This window comes from Phaethon aethereus (genome assembly GCF_964289735.1).
Source record: "Phaethon aethereus genome assembly, chromosome: 1".
Lineage (NCBI taxonomy): Eukaryota > Metazoa > Chordata > Aves > Phaethontiformes > Phaethontidae > Phaethon > Phaethon aethereus.
Window position 1 is genome coordinate 26,772,482 of NC_138575.1, and position 20,576 is coordinate 26,793,057.

The following is a 20,576-nucleotide window of genomic DNA, read 5'->3' on the forward strand; positions in this document are numbered from 1 at the left end:
CTTTATGTAGATGACATCGACCTGGCCTTGTGTACGCAGTGAGGCTTCCAGGAACTCTACTGACCATGAGGCAAGGGCTCTGCCAATGTGCAACTCCTCAACTACTCACTGCTTTTACACTGTAACCACCTGCTGAGCCTTAAGCTTCTCTCACAGGCTTCTTGTTTAGAAGAAAACAAAACAAAGGCTGTACAGGTTTTATTGTTCTAAGTCTTTGACTTAGGTATTACATTTTTTTCCACATTATTTTTTCTTACCTTAGGCACAAAATACTAATTTACTAATGAGGACAAAGCTAAGTGTTTTCCTCTTGTGAGTTGTCTAACCAGCTCCTCCATGAAAAAATAATTTATATTGTCCAATGAAGCAGCAAACCAATGCTCACACTAAAAAACGTAATTTTTATTTGGATTTGCAATCTCACAGAATCACAGAATCACAGAATCACTAGGTTGGAAAGGACCTTCAAGATCATCAAGTCCAACCATTAATCCAGCGCCACCATGTCCCCTAAACCATGTCCTGAAGCGCCACATCCACACGTTTTTTGAACACTTCCAGAGGTGGCAACTCCACCACCTCCCTGGGCAGCCTGTTCCCATGCCTGATCACCCTCTCAGTGAAGAAATTTTTCCTACTATCCAATCTAAACCTCCCCTGGCGCAACTTGAGGCCATTTCCTCTTGTCCTATCACTAGTTACTTAGGAGAAGAGACCAACACCCTCGTCGCCACAACCCCCTTTCAGGTAGTTGTAGAGAGCGATAAGGTCTCCTCTCAGCCTCCTTTTCTCCAGACTGAACAACCCCAGTTCCCTCAGCCGCTCCTCATAAGACTTGTGCTCCAGTCCCCTCACCAGCTTCATTGCCCTTCTCTGGACACGCTCCAGCACCTCAACATCCTTCTTGTAGTGAGGGGCCCAAAACTGAACACAGGATCCAAGGTGCGGCCTCACCAGTGCCGAGTACAGGGGCACAATCACTTCCCTACTCCTGCTGGCCACACTATTTCTGATAAAGGCAAGGACGCTGTTGGCCTTCTTGACCACCTGGGCACACTGCCGGCTCATGTTCAGCTGGCTGTCAACCAGCACCCCCAGGTCCTTTTCCACCGGGCTGCTCTCCAGCCACTCCTCCCCAAGCCTGTAGCATTGCATGGGGTTGTTGTGACCCAAGCGCAGGACCCGGCCCTTGGCCTTATTAAACCTCATACAGTTGGCCTCTGCCCATCGATCCAGCCTGTCCAGATCCCTCTGCAGAGCCTGCCTACCCTCCATCAGATCAACACTCCCACCCAACTTGGTGTCATCTGCAAACTTACTGAGGGAGCACACGATTCCCTCACCCAGATCATCAATAAAGATATTGAACAAGACCGGCCCCAGAACCGAGCCCTGGGGAACACCGCTTGTGACCGGCCGCCAGCCGGATTTAACGCCGTTCACCACAACTCTCTGGGCTCGGCCATCCAGCCAGTTCCTCACCCAGCGAAGAGTAAACCTGTCTAAGCCACGAGCCGCCATCTTAGGTATGATTATCACCAGAGTGAGGAATTTTGCTGTAATATGGTCTTAATTTTCAATGGACTTACTTCATAACCCTAAAGACTTGGACATTCAGTCCCAGGGGTGTCTAGATTACCTGTTGCTTATTTAACTTCAGTTCACAGCATGGCACCACTTTCCGACAGAACAAATAGTTTGTTATCTCTATGCTCTCAATAGCCTCACTTAAAACCAGATATTCTAGACCTCAAGTGTTTTTTCAGACTGAGATTCCCACAGAAATACATGAACAGTGGGTTCAGTTCCCAGTTTTAATGGAACCTCAGTTACACTGCTCTTTGCTGTTTATTTTCACCAATTTCTGTTCCATTCTTTTATCAGTCTATTTATGATCCATAACCATGTTTTCCTTCTTAGACATCTACTTTTACCCAGTTTATGAATTTAAAATGCCTTTTTCCCATTTTTAAATAAATGTTGTTACAGAAGCCTGGTTTCATTGTCTTTTAGGTAAAGCCTGCATTTTCTGCACATACTCCTGTCGCTCATGAGCCTAACTCAATTTCCTTGACACTATTTGCCTAGTCATGCATTCAAACACTGCTTCTCTCCCTCTTTTCTCCGCCTCTGCATGGGTTTAGGAAGCTACCATGGTCATGATCTTCCAGCCTGACAGTCCGAAGAGCAACCCAGTGATAAAGTAAAATCTTCATTCCAAAGGGAAAATCTATTTTTTTAGTAGTGGAAGGAAGGAGAAAGAAGAAAAAAGGAAGTAATAATCTTGCTTCTGTTCAGTGCTGCTGTATGAGACACACATATAGAAACAAAGGAAACTGTCAAAATCTACAAACTATGTCGAAACCAATCAAGTAGGGAAAAAAATATAGAAAGTCTTTCCATCATATTCATGGTCAAGAGCCTAATTTAAAGGTAAGTTTTCTGATCCTGTGCTACACCATGTACAACTCACAGATCCAACCACTCACGGGCCTGCATTTAGGCTTCCTAACATGATCCTCCCTGTTACTCTGGGGATTCTACAGCAGGACGAACTACTTCTCCCCTTCTTCTTTCCTGAATCGTGTGTTGGTTTTTACATGAAAACCACTGCCCTGGAAGGAGTATGGCAGCTGCAAGACACACTTACCACGGTTTTCTTCTCCCCCTCCTATTTCCATCGATGCCATGGAAAGAGAAAGGCGATGGCTGCCTGTGCATCATTCTTGAAACAGAGGCAGGGTTTTTTTTATTTTCTCACCACATGGAAAACAGAACTTTTCTGCCCATTTAAGCAGGTGCCACTGATCGTCTGGAGATGGAGACATCAAGGCAAATGATACCTCAGCATTTGCCTATGTATGTGTTAGTTATCCATCCACCAGAAAAATGTCCTACTGTAAAATGATCCTTCACATGGGTCATGTATAGCAATTTCTTATGCAAACTTTTATATTCTTCTGAAACCATTTTCAGGGACAGACCTTTTTTTGACAAATGTACAGGAAACATTAATTCGAGGAGTTGAGGTTGTTTTATTTTAACACCTAATACAATTCAAATTTAAAGGATTACTTGCACAAAAAAATAAACACATTTGGTATAAAAATTTATCATCACTTTAACACCTTTTTTTCCTCTCATGGCCTGCGCCTTCTCTGGAGCAGAAACATATAAAGACTAATGGCACAAGTTTGTTTTATTCTACAGCATTTTTTTGTTTTTACATACTCAAGTACCCTAGAGGACAACAGCCCGCTGTATACAAGAACCATTTTCTTCAGCCTGCTGAATTAAGTTTCATAAAGAACCAAAGCTATAAAGGCATTTTAAAAACCATTGTCTCTTTTTTTCTTCAGAAGCACTGACTTTTTGCACCATTTATATACATAGTGTTACATAACAGCTCTTGAGTACAGTACATGCAGCAGAATATATCTGTTGAATATAAAACATACATTTAAAATCTTGACTTATCGGAATTTTTTGAAGATTGAATAATTGTAGAATGCCCACTGCTTACAGAAAATGGTTTGATCATACAAATGTCTGCATATGTTGGCCACTGGAACAATCCAAGGCTCACTGGAATAGTATCTGTAGCACATCAATGTGCATAAATAATTTACTTACAATATTAAAACACAACTAGCAAAATCAATAGTTCAAGATCTTATGACTGCTATGTTAACCCTTAAGTGGTTGCAAGGAAGTGTGGTGGGGGTTCCTCCCCCTCCCAAGTCCCCTATAAAACCTTTAGTATGTAATTTGTTTTCCAGATGAAGAAACTTATTTGTGCCTACTGCCCCTTCTCTTCATTGCAGCCGTACACTGTGGACAGTACCACTTCCCTTTCGGTGCTTCTGTCAGTCCAACACATCCATAGTGGAACCACTCAATAGGGCACTATAAAAACAGAATTAAAGACAGAGTTTGGGATTTGGGGGTTTTTTGTTGTTGTTTTTAGTGTTTGGTTTTGTTTTTTTTTTTTAAACACCTATCACAAATACAATTCTATGAAAATGAAGCATGAGTAAAAAGCATAGATTCTGCTTTTCATACAAAGTCATGGGACAAAACAAGAACAGAGGAGGATCTCAGTCCCTAACATACATTCAACAGAGTAAGGAAAGTTATAAAAATTCTAGGAGTCAGAGATGGACTCACATAACTGAGCAAAAGATGTTGTGCTTCAAAATATTTACTTTGATAACATTAAGTGACACAAAAGTAAATCTTATCACTCACTTCTGTTTAAATGTAGTACCTCAGTAAGTACACGATTACATTCAACTGTTATTTTAAAACTTCTTTTATTTGAAGGGGACAACTAATATTAGCAGTGACATAGCTAAAAGTTACCAGAAATAAAGGGCATTTTAATGATGTCAAATCTTCCCAGGAAAGGATGAAGCATTCTAAAAGAACCTGAACTGTGGGGACAGATGAGGAGTTGTTTCCTGAAGGATGGTTCAACTCATATGCGCATTAGTCTAAAAAACTCTACTCTACAACCAACTCTTAAAGAAAAGTAACCCCTGCAAACAACAGTTAGATGCACAAACGTCTCCTGAACCTTTTGAACTTTGTTACTTACATCTTGGTTATCACAGCCTACCATTTCACCATAGGACACCTAATAAATAAGAAAAAAAACCCCTTATTAATAATTGTATTACTAATTAAAAGCAATCAACATTTTCAAAGGGCTAAAGTTCAAGCTTCTTCCTCTGATTTTTTCCATTAACAGCAACAATATTTTAATTTTTCTTTTGTTACACAACCCAAAGAACATGTCCACAGCAAACTGATTTTCAAAAATTTTTTATGCAAAAAATCTGCATATTTCAGGTTGGATAAAAAAGGTCAGCATTCAAACATATGAACAAAGCACATTTTGGTCTAAAAACAGTGCTCAGTACATTATCAGCCCAGTTTTCAAGATTATATTGATGTCTGGAATTTCCCTTGCATACATGACAATTTCAGGCACTTCATTTGAAACAATACTTTCAACTTAATTACAGAATTCTATAAACTCTAAAAACTCAAAACTCTTAAAAGTGTTTAAAATAAGAACAGGCATTTTTAAATAAAAGTGTCTCATGTTGTCATTCAGTTTCTCAAGTTTCCAGATAGCTTTTACAAAACTACTTTTTCGTTTGGTTGTTGGATTTTTTTGTTTGTGCAGTTTTTGGGGTTTTGTTTTTGTGAGGTTTTTTTGCTTTGTTTTTTTAAAGGAAAGTAGGAGAGACCAGGCAAATTCCTTACTAACTTAAAATTTTAACTAAATTCACTGTGAACCTGTTCAATTTTTAACTTAATTATTCCTGAAGTCTTTGTTAAAAGATTTAAAACTCTCCAGGTATGTCACATCACTGGAAAACCTGCTTGTTTTTAGCTTCAGCAGTTGAGTTCATTATTCATATCACCAGTAAGTAAATAAAAACGGAACAGAATTTCAAGACTACAAATGTTTTAAATTAGCATTCAGAGAAGGAAGTTCAGCTACAGCGAAATAGCAGCTCTAATTCTATTTCAGGTTGGAAGCCATCCTTACCTGATTACAAATGCAGTAACGTGGCTCATTTGGATCATAGGTCCAGTCAACCTGGCTATTAGAATCAGACTCTGGTATCACTGCTGTTTGCTGAGACAGTTCTTGTGCCAGTGCAGATGAAGAAGAACATGATGACAGAGATGAAGAAGAGGAAGATGATGAGGACTGCTGACTTGAGGATTTGTTGTTGTTTCTAAAAAGAGAGAGAAAAAAAAAAAGGCATATCATAATTTACATTCATTTCCTGCCAAGTGAAAGGATCCCAAAACAAGTACTTTGTTGACTCTGCAATACTGCAGTATGTAAATCCCAAAGCATCATTCCCTAACAGATTTCGTTCAACAATTGCAAGAACTGAAATGGACACACTGAATGCTCTTTGGAAAAGGAAATAAGTCTTACCAGCTTTCAAGTACAAGACAGACTATTCTAATCAATGGAATTTAAGAGCCTTAAACTGCCAAATGGTTTTTATCAATGTTTTTCCTCACAAAATTTTCATCAGCAGTCTTGGTGTAAAGTCCCCATAAAAATTATGTTACCAATAAAAAAGGTATTTACAAATAAACAATGTCCTATGTCATGCAGAATAGATAGCTGTGTTTTGAAGATGACTGATTCTATGTTAATCTCCACTCAAGCATCACCAATCACTCCACAGGAACAGTGCCAGAATACAAATGCTATGCTTTTGCTTATAGGTCAGACCTGACACCAGATACCCATTGATGAAAAATGCTTCTAAGAAAATATTAACTGTGCTGTGAACAAACACAAATCTGTATGAAGAAAAACATGCAATCAGTTTAAAAGGATAAGCATTCTGAGACAAATCCTTTGAAGTACAACTTGTGATTGCTGTCACAATGTGCTATGACATAGTGTTGTTTAAAATGCTTTTAAATTTAATCTTTATCAGAAATAAAATTAACTCTTTTTCCTGGGCTAGAAGTTCAGCCGTTGGAAAGCATTGTGATTATCTGTGAAGTGGCTTTCCTCCTATGAGGAAGGCTGAGAGAGTTGGGGTTGTTCAGCCTGGAGAAGAGGAGGCTCCGGGGAGACCTTATTGCAGCCTTCCACCACTTCAAGAGGGCTTATAAGAAAGATGGGGACAGACTTTTTAGAAGTGCCTGTAGCAACAAGACAAGGGGCAATGGTTTTAAACTACAAGACGGTAGACTCAGACTAGATACAAGGAAGATATTTTTCACAATGAGGGTGAAACAAGGATCTAAAACAATAACAAGGTTTTAGCATGTGTCACTAATCAACTCTAAGTTTTGCAAATTCCTTAATATATGGAAGGTTATTGATTACATGATTCGTTTGACTTTAACTATGTGATTATGTTTAACGGCCTACTCTCATAGTCCTTAGGCTGTATTTCCTCAATGCTAACATTGTAACTATGTGTAAACGGTTAATCACGACTAAAGCAGGCCTCGTGAAAATTAAAACAAAGAAGAGTTAAGAGCAAGGACTGAGAGATTAAAGAGAACAGAGAAGATATCTTAACCTTGAGCATAGAGACAGACTGGCAAGAATGCTCTAACAAGGATGATAAGAAGGAACCGCTTGGCTAGACAATAGAAAGGGCAAGCATCCAAGGAGAAGAAATTATCCTCGAGACCTATGACCATAAAAGGGAAAAAGGAGTAGGGGGCTACCTCCCCTAATGACCACCAACGACCACCTGAGACCCCCGTGCATGCGTAGTATAGTTTTGCAATGCCAGCATTATGTAAATGTAATAGATAAACAAGGAGGCGGTGATTTCTTTGAAGATGTGTGAATATTCATGTCTTTAAGGTATATAAAGGATGAACTTTTGTTTCAGCGCACGCATGTTAGGAGGAGATATCCCCCATGCGTCCGGCGCCATAATAAACACACATGCTTTATAACTCTTTTGAGTTGTGAAGTTTGTTTCCGCATGTCAGGGTGATAAGCCACTGGCACAGGTTGCCCAGAGAGGTGGTAGATGCCCCATCCCTGGAAACATTCCAGCTCAGGTTGGACGGGGCTCTGAGCAACATGATCTAGTTGCAGATGTCCCTGCTCATTGCAGGGGGGTTGGACCAGATGACCATTAAAGGTGTCTTCCAACCCAAACTATTCTATGGTCATCCCTCTCAGATATTAAATATTTCTAAAGTATTTCTAAGATGGCCCATGACCTTTAGAAGAAAGCTTAGTTGTCTTAAAAGCTGTAACTGCAGTCAACAAGTAAGAAAACCTACTTGCTTTTTCTGCCACTTCGTGAATCCGTGGTTGATGAACTTAATGTCTGTGTTAATGTAGATGCCAGAGCTGATGATGAATATCCAGTTGAATCTCTGGATAACGAAAATTCTCTTCCAAGCTGAAAATCATTGTTCTTAAATGCTTCATAGCTGGCTTTTAGACTGGATGTTCGTCTTCCTTCCTTCATCTAAAAAGAAATACTGATATTGTATCAGATTACACAGTGGAGCTCTTACAGAAGACATACCAGGCTGCTAACTCCTAATTATTTGTACAGGTTCATTTGTTACTCTCTTAACAAAATGATGTATGGTACGTGGTAAAAGTAAGAATATACCACAGGAAAAGCTAGAAAACAAGCTGTCCCTTTATGCAAGTTTTACAGGATAAAACTGTATCATATAAACAAAAATGATGAGAACTGAATCACAACAACTGAAAGTGATCATGGGAACTAAAAAAAATAAATCACTAGTCCTTCTTCTTAATCAATAGCTGATGGCAGAAACAAGAATGTTTTGACATTACCTGTGCCGTGGCTTGCACTGCTTGAGCTGCTGCCATGGTAATTGCACCGGCCCCAGATCCTGAAGATAATGAGCCCAGGTTATATGATGCCAATGGTTGAGAAGAGTTTGTATTGTATGCATTGTTTGAAGAGGATGATGAATTACTGTTTCGACACCCTTGATGAACAGAACACATTTATGAAATTCAAAATGAAACTAAAATCCTTTGCATTTTAAGAAGTTATATATGACAACCAGTGAAAGAGTAGGAACTCCGTTTATGCATCAGAGCAGTCTGATCATTTGGAAAAAAGTTTAAAAAGTCATTTGACACAGCCACTACTGGCTTAATAAAAAAAAAGTTTGTTCCCTACCTATCCTCACGTGCAAAGGAGTCCTTTTAGAAAGACAGTCCTCTATGATATTCAGCTATCAAAGAACAGAAGCAGCTGCTATGTCTACACCTATGTCTATACGAACCCACTCTCCGTTGAAATGAACCTGACTACTGTAACCATAAAGAAGAGTAAGAGTTTGACTGTACACCTATACTGTTTCTAAAAAACTTTTAACAATCTTAATTCTAAAAACTACAAGCCACCATCTTAACACAACACAGATTTCCATGGCCATCTACAGACTGACAGCTGCTCAAACATAGTTACATTTTATTTGCCATCTCACTTGAAGTTCCTTCAAAAGAAAGTGGCTATGAGGGAGAGTGCTTAAAACTGATGAACAGCATTAAATTCCAAAACATAAGGTAGTTTGCTTGCTACAACCTCTCACAATCTTTTATTTTTAGAAAAGAAACTATGAAACATCCTAATTTTGATAATGGGCAGAAAGTTGTGGGGATTTTACTCTTTACTACAGAAAAAGACTTCTCACCTCTTTTGAAACAGACAACACATAAAAACATTTACTTTATTGTAGCTAAATGCCACATCAGACCAACCCCTGAAAACACCTGCGAACATTCTTTTCCCTTACTTTGGAAATTGTTGCATGCGTTTCTTTTTCCCGAAAATAATAATGCATTATCCTCTCATACTTTTATGACTGGCTGAACGAAACTGTACTGTTGTCTTTTTCCAAGCAGTATAAATAAAAAGAAAGACCCAAGATGCAGCTGTTAAATGACAACAAAACTGATGCGCTTCATGGACAACACAGATGAGTAACAATGCCTGCAATTTCTCATGTTTCAAATGACTGAAAATCCCTGCGGAAAGGGTATGTGTCTCTGATTTCAAAAGAAAATAATTGACAAATATTCTTCCAATTAAAAAGCAATAAAATGCAAGACAAATACGATTACCTGGTGTATTTTCTTTAGAAGCATCTGAAGTCAGGGTAGATAGAAGAGCTTCAGATTTAAACTTCTTTTCAGGAACATGATCTGTTGTACTATGGTGAGAAGATGGATTGTGTTTCCTTTCTAAATGAAACAAATGAAGGGAACGTAAATGCAAAACCTTTTCAGATTGAAAGTCAAACTATAACTACAGATAATAAAACAGCACTTTCAACTAATCCTCACCAGCAAAACCTTACTATTTCATTCTTGCACTCCTGAATAGATATTATTATCATTCCATCATGCCTTTTTTCCCCCCTCCAAAGTTTGAAGAAAAAAAAATTCTGAACATTTTTGTTCCCTAATACTACTCAAGAAAAAATAAGGAAAAATAAAAGTGGACGTGTTTTTAAGTCTCAAATACTTACTCTCTACTGGAGTGTGAGAATGGGCATGATGGTTATTCACAGGCTGTGATGGTGTATCCAGCTCCAGAGACCCTAAGAGGGAGATAAAAAGGATAGGAAAATTTCAGAGTCCTCACTGGCATGATTTTGACTGTTAGATGCTAAATAAATCTTTATAATATTAACCAAATCATTATGCAGTTATATTTATTTTAATCAGAAGGATTTTTGCTACAGTTGAAACCCTTCCTGTAGTACAACCAGGAGACAGTGAGAAGAACAGTTTTAAAATAAAAATTGGTGACTGCTGCTGTTCAACTGTTGAAATCAAGAAGGTAAAATCAAGGCCAATAAGGAGAACAAACAACAACATTGCCCACAACATGCCACTTGTTCAAGTGAGTTACACACAAGCTGGTGATGGTTGGAGAATGCTGCACCAAGACTACTGACAATCTATACCAACATGAACTGAAAAGAAGATTGTAACAGGTAAACTGTATTGAGGCATCTTGTCCCACTGACTCAAAACACAAAAGCACTAGCAATGTCTTTAAAGATGGTCTAACACCCAACAGGAAGGGCTTCAGATCACTATCCAAATTTTCTTAGTATTCAAAATACACAGAGCAACAATCCAAAGAAAAAAAAGAAAAGGGACAGGAGAGGGGAGGGGAGAGGGGGAGGAGAAAAGAGAAAAAAGAAAAAGAAAGAAGAGGAAAAAAGAGAAATGAGAACCAGATAACAGAAACAAGAAAGGAAGGAAGAAGGAAAAAAAAGAAAAAACAGAAAAGAAAAAGAAAAAACAGAAAAAGAAAAAACAAGGAAAAAAGAAAAAAAAAAAAGAAAAAAGAGGTGGGCACAAATGCAAGTCTATGTCCAAGAATAACATTTATTGTAATTTGAGGCTAAATGATAGCAGCATAGGAGAGACTTTGACCATAAATTTCCATTAGAACAATATGCAACAGTTTGTTTATCAATCTTTGGCAAAAAGATTTTGAACTAGCTGCAGTAATTACCAACTTACATTTATACAGAAGATAATTCAAGAAAATTATTCACATTCATTTTTCAAAATCTGTAGTTTCAACATTTCTTTTCCTCTTTTTCAATGCTTTCAAAAAGTACCTGAGTGTATTACAAATTAAGTTTAAAGAAAATTATTCTAGAAGAGATTCAAAGCATACGGAGATATTTTGCCCAAGCTAACATTAATCATGTTATGAACTAGTCCAAAGGCTGCCCTCTGGCGGAACCTCAAAAACATGCCTTTACTCTGAAAGCTAAAAATGTTAAGAAGTTTCTACTTTTCATTTTACTAGAACAACCCCAAAAAACCTTAAAGGTGCAACATGCAGCCTGGTACATTTCTATTTTTAGTTCTTGAAAATCCACCTACCTCACCAAACACACAGCTCAACTGAAGGTAGAATCACATCTTAAAACTCCAGCTGGGATTCCAACTAAAATAAACTAGTCCTTTTCTGTAGTTGCTAGTTCAGTAAAAGTGCTTACTTTGCAGTTATGGGTTTCTGCCTCTTATTTGTAATAGCAATTACAACTCAAATACCCAAGAACTCCCAGCTTTTATGACAAAGCCACACGAAGTTCAAAGAAAGAACATTTATTCCTTATCTCCTCAAGTGATTTAGGTTACTTTTCATTGTCCCTGGGTATGAAGAACAGTAATGACATGTGCTGGTTTTAGCTGGGGTAGAGTTAATTTTCGTCATAGTAGCTCGTATGGGGCTGTGTTTTGGATTTATGCTAAAAAAAAAAGCGTTGGTAATACAGAGATATTTTCATTATTGCTGAGCAGTGCTTACACAGTCAAGGCCTTTTCTGCTTCTCACACCACCCCACCAGTGAGGAGGCTGGGGGTGCACAAGAAGCTAGGAGGGGACACAGCCAGGACAGCTGACCCCAAGTGACCAAAGGATATTCCAGACCATATGACGTCATGCTCAGTATATAAAACTGGGGGAAGAAGGAAGGTGGGAACGTTCAGAGTGATGGCGTTTTGTCTTCCCAAGTCATCGTTAGGTGTGATGGAGCCCTGCTTCCCTGGAGATGGCTGAACGCCTGCCTGCCCATGGGACATGGTGAATGGATTCCTTGTTTTGCTTTGCTTGTGTGCACAACTTTTGTTTTCCCTATTAAACTGTCTTTATCTCAAACCATGAGTTTCCTCACTTGTACTCTTGTGATTCTCTCCCCATCCCACCGTGGGGGAGTGAACAAGCAGCTGTGTGGTGCTTAGCTGCCAGCTGGGGTTAAACCATGACATCACAGTAATAGAATCAACTTTGAAATTTAGCATAATCGCATTTGAACTTGATGTCTAAATGTTGATGCATACAGAAAGGCCAGATTCTTCTACACCAAGTTGGCCAAAAAGCTGACACATTACATTTTTGTTCACATTCTGAATACTAGCATTGCTCTATTTGTTAAGCATGCAGGTTTCTTACCCAAAATGCTTCTCACTCACTACCCCATTACAAAACAACCATTCTCTCCCCTCTAAAGAAAGAAAACTGAGTACCTAACTTTATTTGACATTTTATACTTACAACTAAAATAATGACCCTCCTCAATTTGATGTCAATCAATTCAAGTAAGAAATGGTATGCTTTCAACTGGGTAGGTGGCAAGCTTAGGGCTAAGTACTTGTCTGAATACCTACAGTCATTAAACAGGTTTAAAGAATTCTGTACCTTACTGTAGCAATTCACTAGTGCAACAGTTGTGCAAAAAACCCCTGTTCTAATCATGCAGTTATATTTTGACTTCATTGGTAAAAAATGGGATTGAAACTAAAATTTGAGGATCACTGAAAAGTACGTGGGTCAAAACACAATTTTGGAACAAGTGGAAATACTGAAGGCCTGTAACAAGTTTATGACAATTTGATTTTGCAAATTTACAGTAAATCTGTCAAGTTCTGAAAAAAAAATCATGCATACTTACTTCTCTCTAATATTTCTGTAATTCCAGCATTATCTGCTTCAAGTTCCATTTTAAATTTAGCAAGTTCCTGGTCCAATTTTCTCAAATGACGGTCTACCTGTTTTTGAGACAAAGCAACAATAAGTAGCATCCAGTTCCGGAACATGAATATCTACATCCTTAATCTCAGGCTTGCTAAATATTTCCCTTCCAGCAGTTCTCTGCCATGCAGTACTAAGGATGTATAAAAATACACAGAAGTGCAACTTCTCGGTCAACCTACATTTCCCTAACTCAGCAGAGATGCTATATTAACACCAAAACAGCGCTGCTGCTCCGAAGCTCTACAGTCAATCACAGGATACAGTAAGGCTGCATATTAGTTCAGCAGCTAGAAGCCCTCCTCTTACAGTAGGCAATGTTCCAAGACACAACGTTAAGTGTTTCTTTTGAGAAAACGGATTAAAAGGACTTGGGGGTGTTGTGGGTATGGGTATAGAAAGCGGAAGAGAAAGAACAATACATGGCATGCATTTTAGCAGATGTTGGGCTACAGGGGAAACTGCAAGTTCACTGAATTGCTATTTGTATGCCACTATACACATCAGTACGCCTAAGTATTGAGTAGAAGGGTCTCTCAACTGAAAATGTAGACTCCTGTGCGTTTGAGTAAAGCATTACATGCTCTTAGGTACTGAAAACGAGCTTAAAAAAACGTAGATGTAATATCATTGAAATAAACACTACATTCCAAATGCTTTCTTCATCTGTAGTCATAGGACAGAACACTGTACCTATCTCTAAACTACCAAAAATTGAACAGGTTGTTACAGTTATCAGTTGAACTAACTTTTCGTTAGCTGAAGTGAAACTAATGCAGACAAGAAATACTTGTTTTGTATCTACTATATTTTAGTGCAGTCAGACTTGCAGCTTCTGTTCTCTGACAAAATGTAAAATAAATATACTTAAAATTCAAAACGCACATGCTATAAGGAAGAGTAACTTGCTCATGGTCTCTTTTCAGAAAGAAATGACTAAGACAAAAATCAACATGCATGAAAACCTTAGGATTTCTAGAATTATTTCTGTATGTTTTGTATTTAAGTGACACCTAGTACCCAAAGCAACAAAATTCTTAAAAGTCAATAAAATATTAAATGTTTCTTTCACCAGCAAAAATATCTATATGTAGCTGACATAACAGCACAGGTGGGACAGTTGTAGTGCTTACCAAAATGTTTAGAACTTCTTTGGGCATAAATTTTGGTAATTCACCACAAGCCTTCTGTCTACTTACCAAATCATATATTTGATTAGCCAACTGCACTTTTTCATCTGCATCTTCCAAAGCCTTATAATAATCCTGTTATAAAGAGAATTTTTTTTAAATTACGAATGTCACTGAATTCATTTCAGTCATTTTAAGCTACTATTAATCAGCACAAAATTTAAGTTAAAAGAAATTCAAGCCAGAAACTCTGCTGTAAACAACAATCAGCTAAATTTTAGATGAGAGATTACATATCAAGATATGGTTTGTGCCTTAGAAAAAGCCAAACTACAAGATGTGGACACTTTCTCCTACAATGATATTCAGATTTCTGCAAGAAATGCTACAAGAACAGAAACAGTTTGGTATTTATTTTATATTACACAGCATAAGATTATGGACTCAAAATGAGATTATGTCTTTTACTTTGCATGGATCTTTATGACCATTGCAGATACTACTGCCATTCAAAATGATGCTAAACAGTACTGTGAAGGGAGGCCTTTCCAGCACTGTAGTTAAGTAGAGACAATTATGTATATCATTTATAGCTTAAATTATTTTAAAACAGATTTATATAACTCATAAGTGTATTATAAAATAAACTGACTAAAGCAATCCGATTTTAAAATCTGCTCTAATGAAAATCCACAGATAAAACTTTTTTTTTAGCTATGTTTATACATTATTTTACTCTATAATTAAACAGTTTAAGGGCCTTTTAATTCTCAATTTCCACTGAAGAGTATCTTGCTTATGCAAAAACTACTTGAAATTTTAGTCCAACTAAAGTGAAAAGCAAATTTTTCATTTACCCTAGTGAAGTCAGAGCTCTGACTTTTTCCTTTTTAAATACAGAAATCTATTTGTGTTAACTAAGAAAAAAACCCAACTCTTTGCCAAATAAGGGGCTGAAGTAGCAAGTGTAGGAGACTAGAAAGGAGTTTCTCCTGACAGAATGATGCACTACCTTGCTAACAATACCATGACCAATGCCTAAGTATTGAAGGATAAAACAAAACACATCCATCTTCTTATTCCTCTCTCCCTAAAGCTACATATACCATATGTATAACATATACAAGGACATGGGCAGAATCACAGGAAATGCTGAAGCTAAGCTTGAAAAATATCCTCTAAAAGAAAGCCAATTAACTTACGCAGCTTCATGTCACAGAAGCAGAAACGGAAAGTCTGAGCTGAAAATTTAGTACTTGGTTTCCTCACCATTTTGGGATCATAATTTTTAAGATGCTAGGAAATACTGGGTAAAACTGGAGAGACATGCTCAATCAAAGAAACCTTTCAGTCATTTTTCTCCTCCTAGGTAGTTCTATCCATCTCTGTGAAAGCCCAAGGAAGTCACAGTTCTGAACACTTAAGTCTCCATCAATCATAAGCTATTTTTTCCTAAGGTTATCTTCATTTGCAAAAGAAAAATGTGACCCACTCCTGTAGTACCCTTACTTTTTTGATTGATGTCATTTGTTCTTCTCTCCATTCAGGTTTGTTTTTCTTTGCGTTCATAAAAAATTCATTTACCCTCTGCTCAAGCTGATCCATTGCATCTGTAGCACAGGAAAAAGAGTAAGATAAATATTATCTTCTCATGTATATAAACTTTAGGAAATAAGGCGGATTTTTTTTCCTAAACAAAGTTGACAGGACTGAGGTGCAAACTATTAGAGAGGCAATAAAACAAAAAACCCAAAACAATCAAGTTACAGTGGACAGAGGAGGGAAATATTTACCTTAATTTCCAAGAAGCAGAATTGCATTCTGGTAGAATTCTCATCAAGGTTCTTGTGCTCTCCAGCATGGGACAGGCAGGACTCCAAGTTCTAAAGGTTTTTTGTCCCTAAGAGCAGTGGTAGTGACTTAAAGCACGACCCAAACTCCTCACCCAGGGCTCTAGACAGCTGACTTTGGAACATTCTAGCCAGTTACAAACTGAGCAGGAAACAAAATATTCTCCTAAGAGAAACAGTCAAATACAAAACCAAATAATTGAAAAAAATTAGTGCCTCAAAAAGGTAGAGCAACTGAAGAGTCAAGTCACCGCCCTAAAGTCAAGGCCCTCTCCATTGTATGCTAGGAAGAGTGACAGCAAATTGCAAGCACTCACAAGGTTATTCCCCCCATCCCCACAGGGTAGCACTAAGGCATAAATGCACTGATGAAGTACTATTTGGACAGGATTCTCACAAGAAATCTCAACTTCATCTAAGTAAGGGAAACAATGAAGCCATCAATTCTCTAACATTAACTATCATAAGAAAGGAAAATATTAACTACAAATTATTCATTTCACTATTTATTGAGACGGGAACAGGGATTCCCTTCCCTTTCCCTCCACCCTCCTTCAGAAAAAAAAAAAAAAAAAAAAAGCAGAGAGTTTACTATTTCAACAGCTGGACACTTGTGCATGCAACAGCTTGCATATTTCCAAAACCATGCAGCTGCCTCAGTCAAACTAGCTTTGACAGCCTTGCTAGTCTCATGTTAGTGCTGAGAATTTTTTCACAGCACTCTCAGCCATACTGTCCAGATAGCAGCTTCAAATTAAACGTGACAGTGCACCAACTACCTACCACCACTAAAACCAGATCACACAAAGGCCATCAACTCTTACCAAAAAACAAACAAAGAAACAGTGAATTAACTAGTTCAAGAAACTCATGAATCCAGAAGTATAATTAAGTCTTCAAATTCAATGGAGGCCAGAGGTTTTCTCATTCTGTGAAAATTCACAACTAGAACTGTCCACATAAGTAATCAAAAACTATTCATACTAAATGATCAGAAACATTAATTGATTTTCCCTACACCAGGAATGTCCGGCATCAAAACCAACATGAACCTAACAACTGACAGGACAGAGCGCAATTAATCCCAAGCCAGAACAGTTGTGACGTAGGCTCACAACAACTTTATTCAGACGCAGGCAATCACAACAGTCAAACAGGTTTAGTGTAAAACAAGTTAAAGATGGGAAAATCTGTACAATAAGCATTTTCCACCTGCACTGTGTTACTCAGGGAGATTAAGAAGCCTAAGTAGCAAGCAAGCAGCACACACTTCATGTGGAGGCTTCTAAAAGCTTTGTTCTTTGACCAGATGACTATAATTTGGTCCATAAAGACAAAAGACAAAATGCTCTATCTCCTATTCCCAGAGTGCAAACAGCTAGGTGAGACATAGACATGAAAAAAAAAAAAAATTTTCCCCCTTTACTTTTTATTGAGGATACATATCAGTTTGTGTGAAACTGCATGATGGAAAATTTCCACAGAAACTTGGTCTCTCATGAAAGGGCAGAAACAGCAAAAGGGAATGCAAGTCAGATCTATTAAATGATATGAAAAGTTCTCCCTGGTACACTCAAGTTCCTTCACCTTTTCTCCCCCTCCACCTTTTTAATCCAACTGTGATACTATATTCTGAGATACTAATTTCTTAGATCACATTTCCCAAGAGAGTTGCCAGAAATTCTATTATAAGAGAGGCCTTTTTCCAGAGCTTTTACCATGGAGGCCTGATAATTCATAATTCGAACTTAAATAGAGAAATACATTTTACACTCTGTGTGGAGCTCAGTTAAAGCTCAAGAGTCAAGTCACCACTCAGATGCTCTTCACTTTTTCCACAGCAGCCTTATCAGGTCATACAGTAAATACAGCTGGATTATTATTTCTTCCAACAACAAACAGCAGCACCTGCCACACTAGAAGTCCATGTGGTCCAAATAGGACAGACTAAATAAATAAAGTCAGCATTGACTCTAAAACACAGCAGCACAGTTATCTCTGAATTACAACTCATGTAGGTGTCTAGGACAGCATCACTCATCAAAGTACTGTTTTCAAGTACTTCAGAGACACTGAATCTTCACAGTAAGTCACTATGTCACAGTATGAGAACAACCTCCAGGTTTGCACGTAGCATTCAGCAGGCAGTTTGGCAACTGATATTGAAGAGATGCTAGTCCAGAAGTTTCACGAATGGTCTTTGGATGCTTTGTCACTCATTGTGCAAGAATTACAGAAGTACCAAGGTACGAGAAACTTTTTCTCTGGGCCTAAGGTTGGTCTTAGTATACAACATTCAGTGTTATTTGCTACTTCCAGTAATACAATATGGAGTATTATTTGCTACTTTCAGGTAAAACAGAGGAAATGACACTACTGCAACCTTGGCAGTGGCAGCTGGCTCAGTTCTGAAACACACTTCAAAAAAACTACTAGCTTCTTTGCCTCCCTACTAAATAGAAATAAAATTTGTGAACTTACTCAGAACTACCTAAGTCAGTAAGCTGCTCCCTTCCTCTCCTGGTGCTCCTCAGCGATAGTTACTTCAGAGGTGTTATCTCCCACGAGGAGCCATTGCTCTGTTCCAACAACTTTAAGCACTGAACCCAAGACAGCACTTAGGCCACAGAATACAAAAACATTCTACAGCCAGTTCAACACATGTCAATGAAGTCTGTTAAACAGACCTGCTAAAGTAAATATCCAAGGGAAATCCTGAGACCTCACTTCAAAGTATTACAGGTGAAACCATAGTTTTCAAGAACTGTGGTCCCACATAGCGTTGCATTTTGTATTCCTGTTGCTTGTAATTCCATTCACTTGTTATTACAACCCTTGCTCCTTCTCTCCTTCTTTTCAATAGTCTGACCCTTCTGTATTGATGAATCCTCTCATTTTTTGTGCCATAACAGTTTCATTAACAAAGACCTTTGCATCACAGTTATAGATGAAAATATTAACTGTGCGTTAAATGACAGCACCACCTAACTGGGACACTTAAGTCCCAGGTAAGATTGCATTAGAAAAGATGAAAAGGAAATGCATCCTGAAAACAGCACAAGGCAGGATATTCTATCAGGATATTAGAAGAGGTATACAGAGTGATCTACAAAGAAACCTAAAACAGACTGTGTATTTGGTTACATGTCAGCTAGGGCACAAGAGGCTAAGCAAAAGGCACTTTCAGGTATGCTACTATGAGGGGAGCTGGCTGGGAAGTTTCAGAGACAGCAAGCTGCGACCTGCTGAGGGAGTTGGACATAACTCACGTTCCAAACCACCATCACTGCTCTTAGGGATCAAAAATCTAAAGAGTTTGGGACGTGCCACCGAAAATGCCTTTGGGAACAGCACAAGCCCGGGAGCGAAACTCCTGCGCTCCTACTTGCGCCGAGGCTCGGCACTGGGCCGCGGGCGGGGGCCGGGGCGGGCCCAGAGCGGGCGGCGGGGTCGTGGCTCAGCGCCACCGGCTGACGAGCGCCGGCCGCGCGCGCCCCGCCCCTCGCTGCGTCCCGGCGGCTCCCCTCGCGACGCCGGGCCTCCGCAGCGCCGCCTCCCGCGGCCGCACCAGCGCCCGCTGCCCCGCAGGAGACGACGCCAGGCGGCCGGTGCCAAGGAGACGCGCCCGGCCGCGCAGGGCGGCCCCTCAGCGGCGCTGCCGGAGAGTTAGGGCGCAGAGCGGGGAAGGGGCGCTAAGGCCCCGGGCTCGGCGGCGGAGAGCGGAGCTACCCACACAGGTCGGAGCGCCCCAGCGGCGCCGCCGCCGCTTCGCCCCCTTCTTCCCTCCTCCGCCTCCCCCTCCCTCCTCCCCACACCGCAGCCGGCGGCGGGGCGCAGCGCCGAGCCGATGCCCGCGGCCGCCCCCCGCTGGCGGGGCGGGGCGGGCGCTGGCGCGCGGGGAGGGGAGGGGAGGGGGCGGGCAGAGGCGGAGGGGGCGGGACTCACGTACTCTGCACCTGCAGGTCCATCTCGCGCATCTCGGTGAACCTGTCGCGCAGATCCATGGGAAGCTGCTCGATCACTGCGGGGACAGGGAGGGGCGGGGGAGCGGGGAGAGAAGGAGGGAGAAGTCAGGCACTCACTCGCCGCCGTGGGGGAGGGGGAGCGCCGCCTCTTCGCGCGGCTCCCCCCCGGCTCCCTTCCACCGGCCGTGCCCGGCCGCCCGGCACCCCCGTCCCGCACACACTCACTCTCCAGATAGTCCTCCAGATACAGCATGGCGGCGGCCGGGCCAGCGCCAAGGGGCTCCTCGCTAACGGGGGCTCGTCCCTTCCAATATGGCGCCGCCGCCAACAACACCAGCAGCTCGACTCAGCGAAAACAACATTGGCGGCTGACGGCGCTCGCTTCGGCCGCGCCGCAATTGGCTGCCCGCGCGGCTGACGCACACCGTGGCTCGCGCTCTCCCCCGCGGCTTCACGGGAAATGTAGTCTGTGCGAGGGGAGACGGCGGGAAACTACATGTGCCGCCATGCACTGCGGGGCTGCGGCCCCCGCCGGGTGTTGTCCTCGGGCTGAGGCGA

At 40.3% G+C, this 20,576-nt stretch overlaps 1 protein-coding gene across 2 annotated transcripts; it reads right to left on the reverse strand.

Annotated features, from left to right (window-relative positions):
- Positions 1 to 3,707: 3,707 nt before the first annotated feature.
- On the reverse strand, positions 3,708 to 20,271 carry ING3 (inhibitor of growth family member 3; the record flags this gene model as incomplete). Of its 2 annotated transcripts, XM_082007716.1 has the most annotated exons (12): positions 3,708 to 3,906; positions 4,598 to 4,636; positions 5,561 to 5,753; positions 7,801 to 7,991; positions 8,333 to 8,490; positions 9,635 to 9,754; positions 10,042 to 10,113; positions 12,994 to 13,090; positions 14,273 to 14,338; positions 15,713 to 15,813; positions 20,003 to 20,074; positions 20,244 to 20,271. In XM_082007716.1, the coding sequence occupies 12 exons, from the start codon at positions 20,269 to 20,271 to the stop codon at positions 3,790 to 3,792; spliced, it is 1,254 nt and encodes a 417-aa protein (XP_081863842.1). In that variant the 3' UTR covers positions 3,708 to 3,789. The 2 variants fall into 2 exon arrangements, with proteins under 2 accessions (XP_081863842.1, XP_081863841.1); XM_082007715.1 differs by having other exon boundaries at positions 3,756 to 4,636.
- Between the last annotated feature and the right edge of the window lie 305 nt (positions 20,272 to 20,576).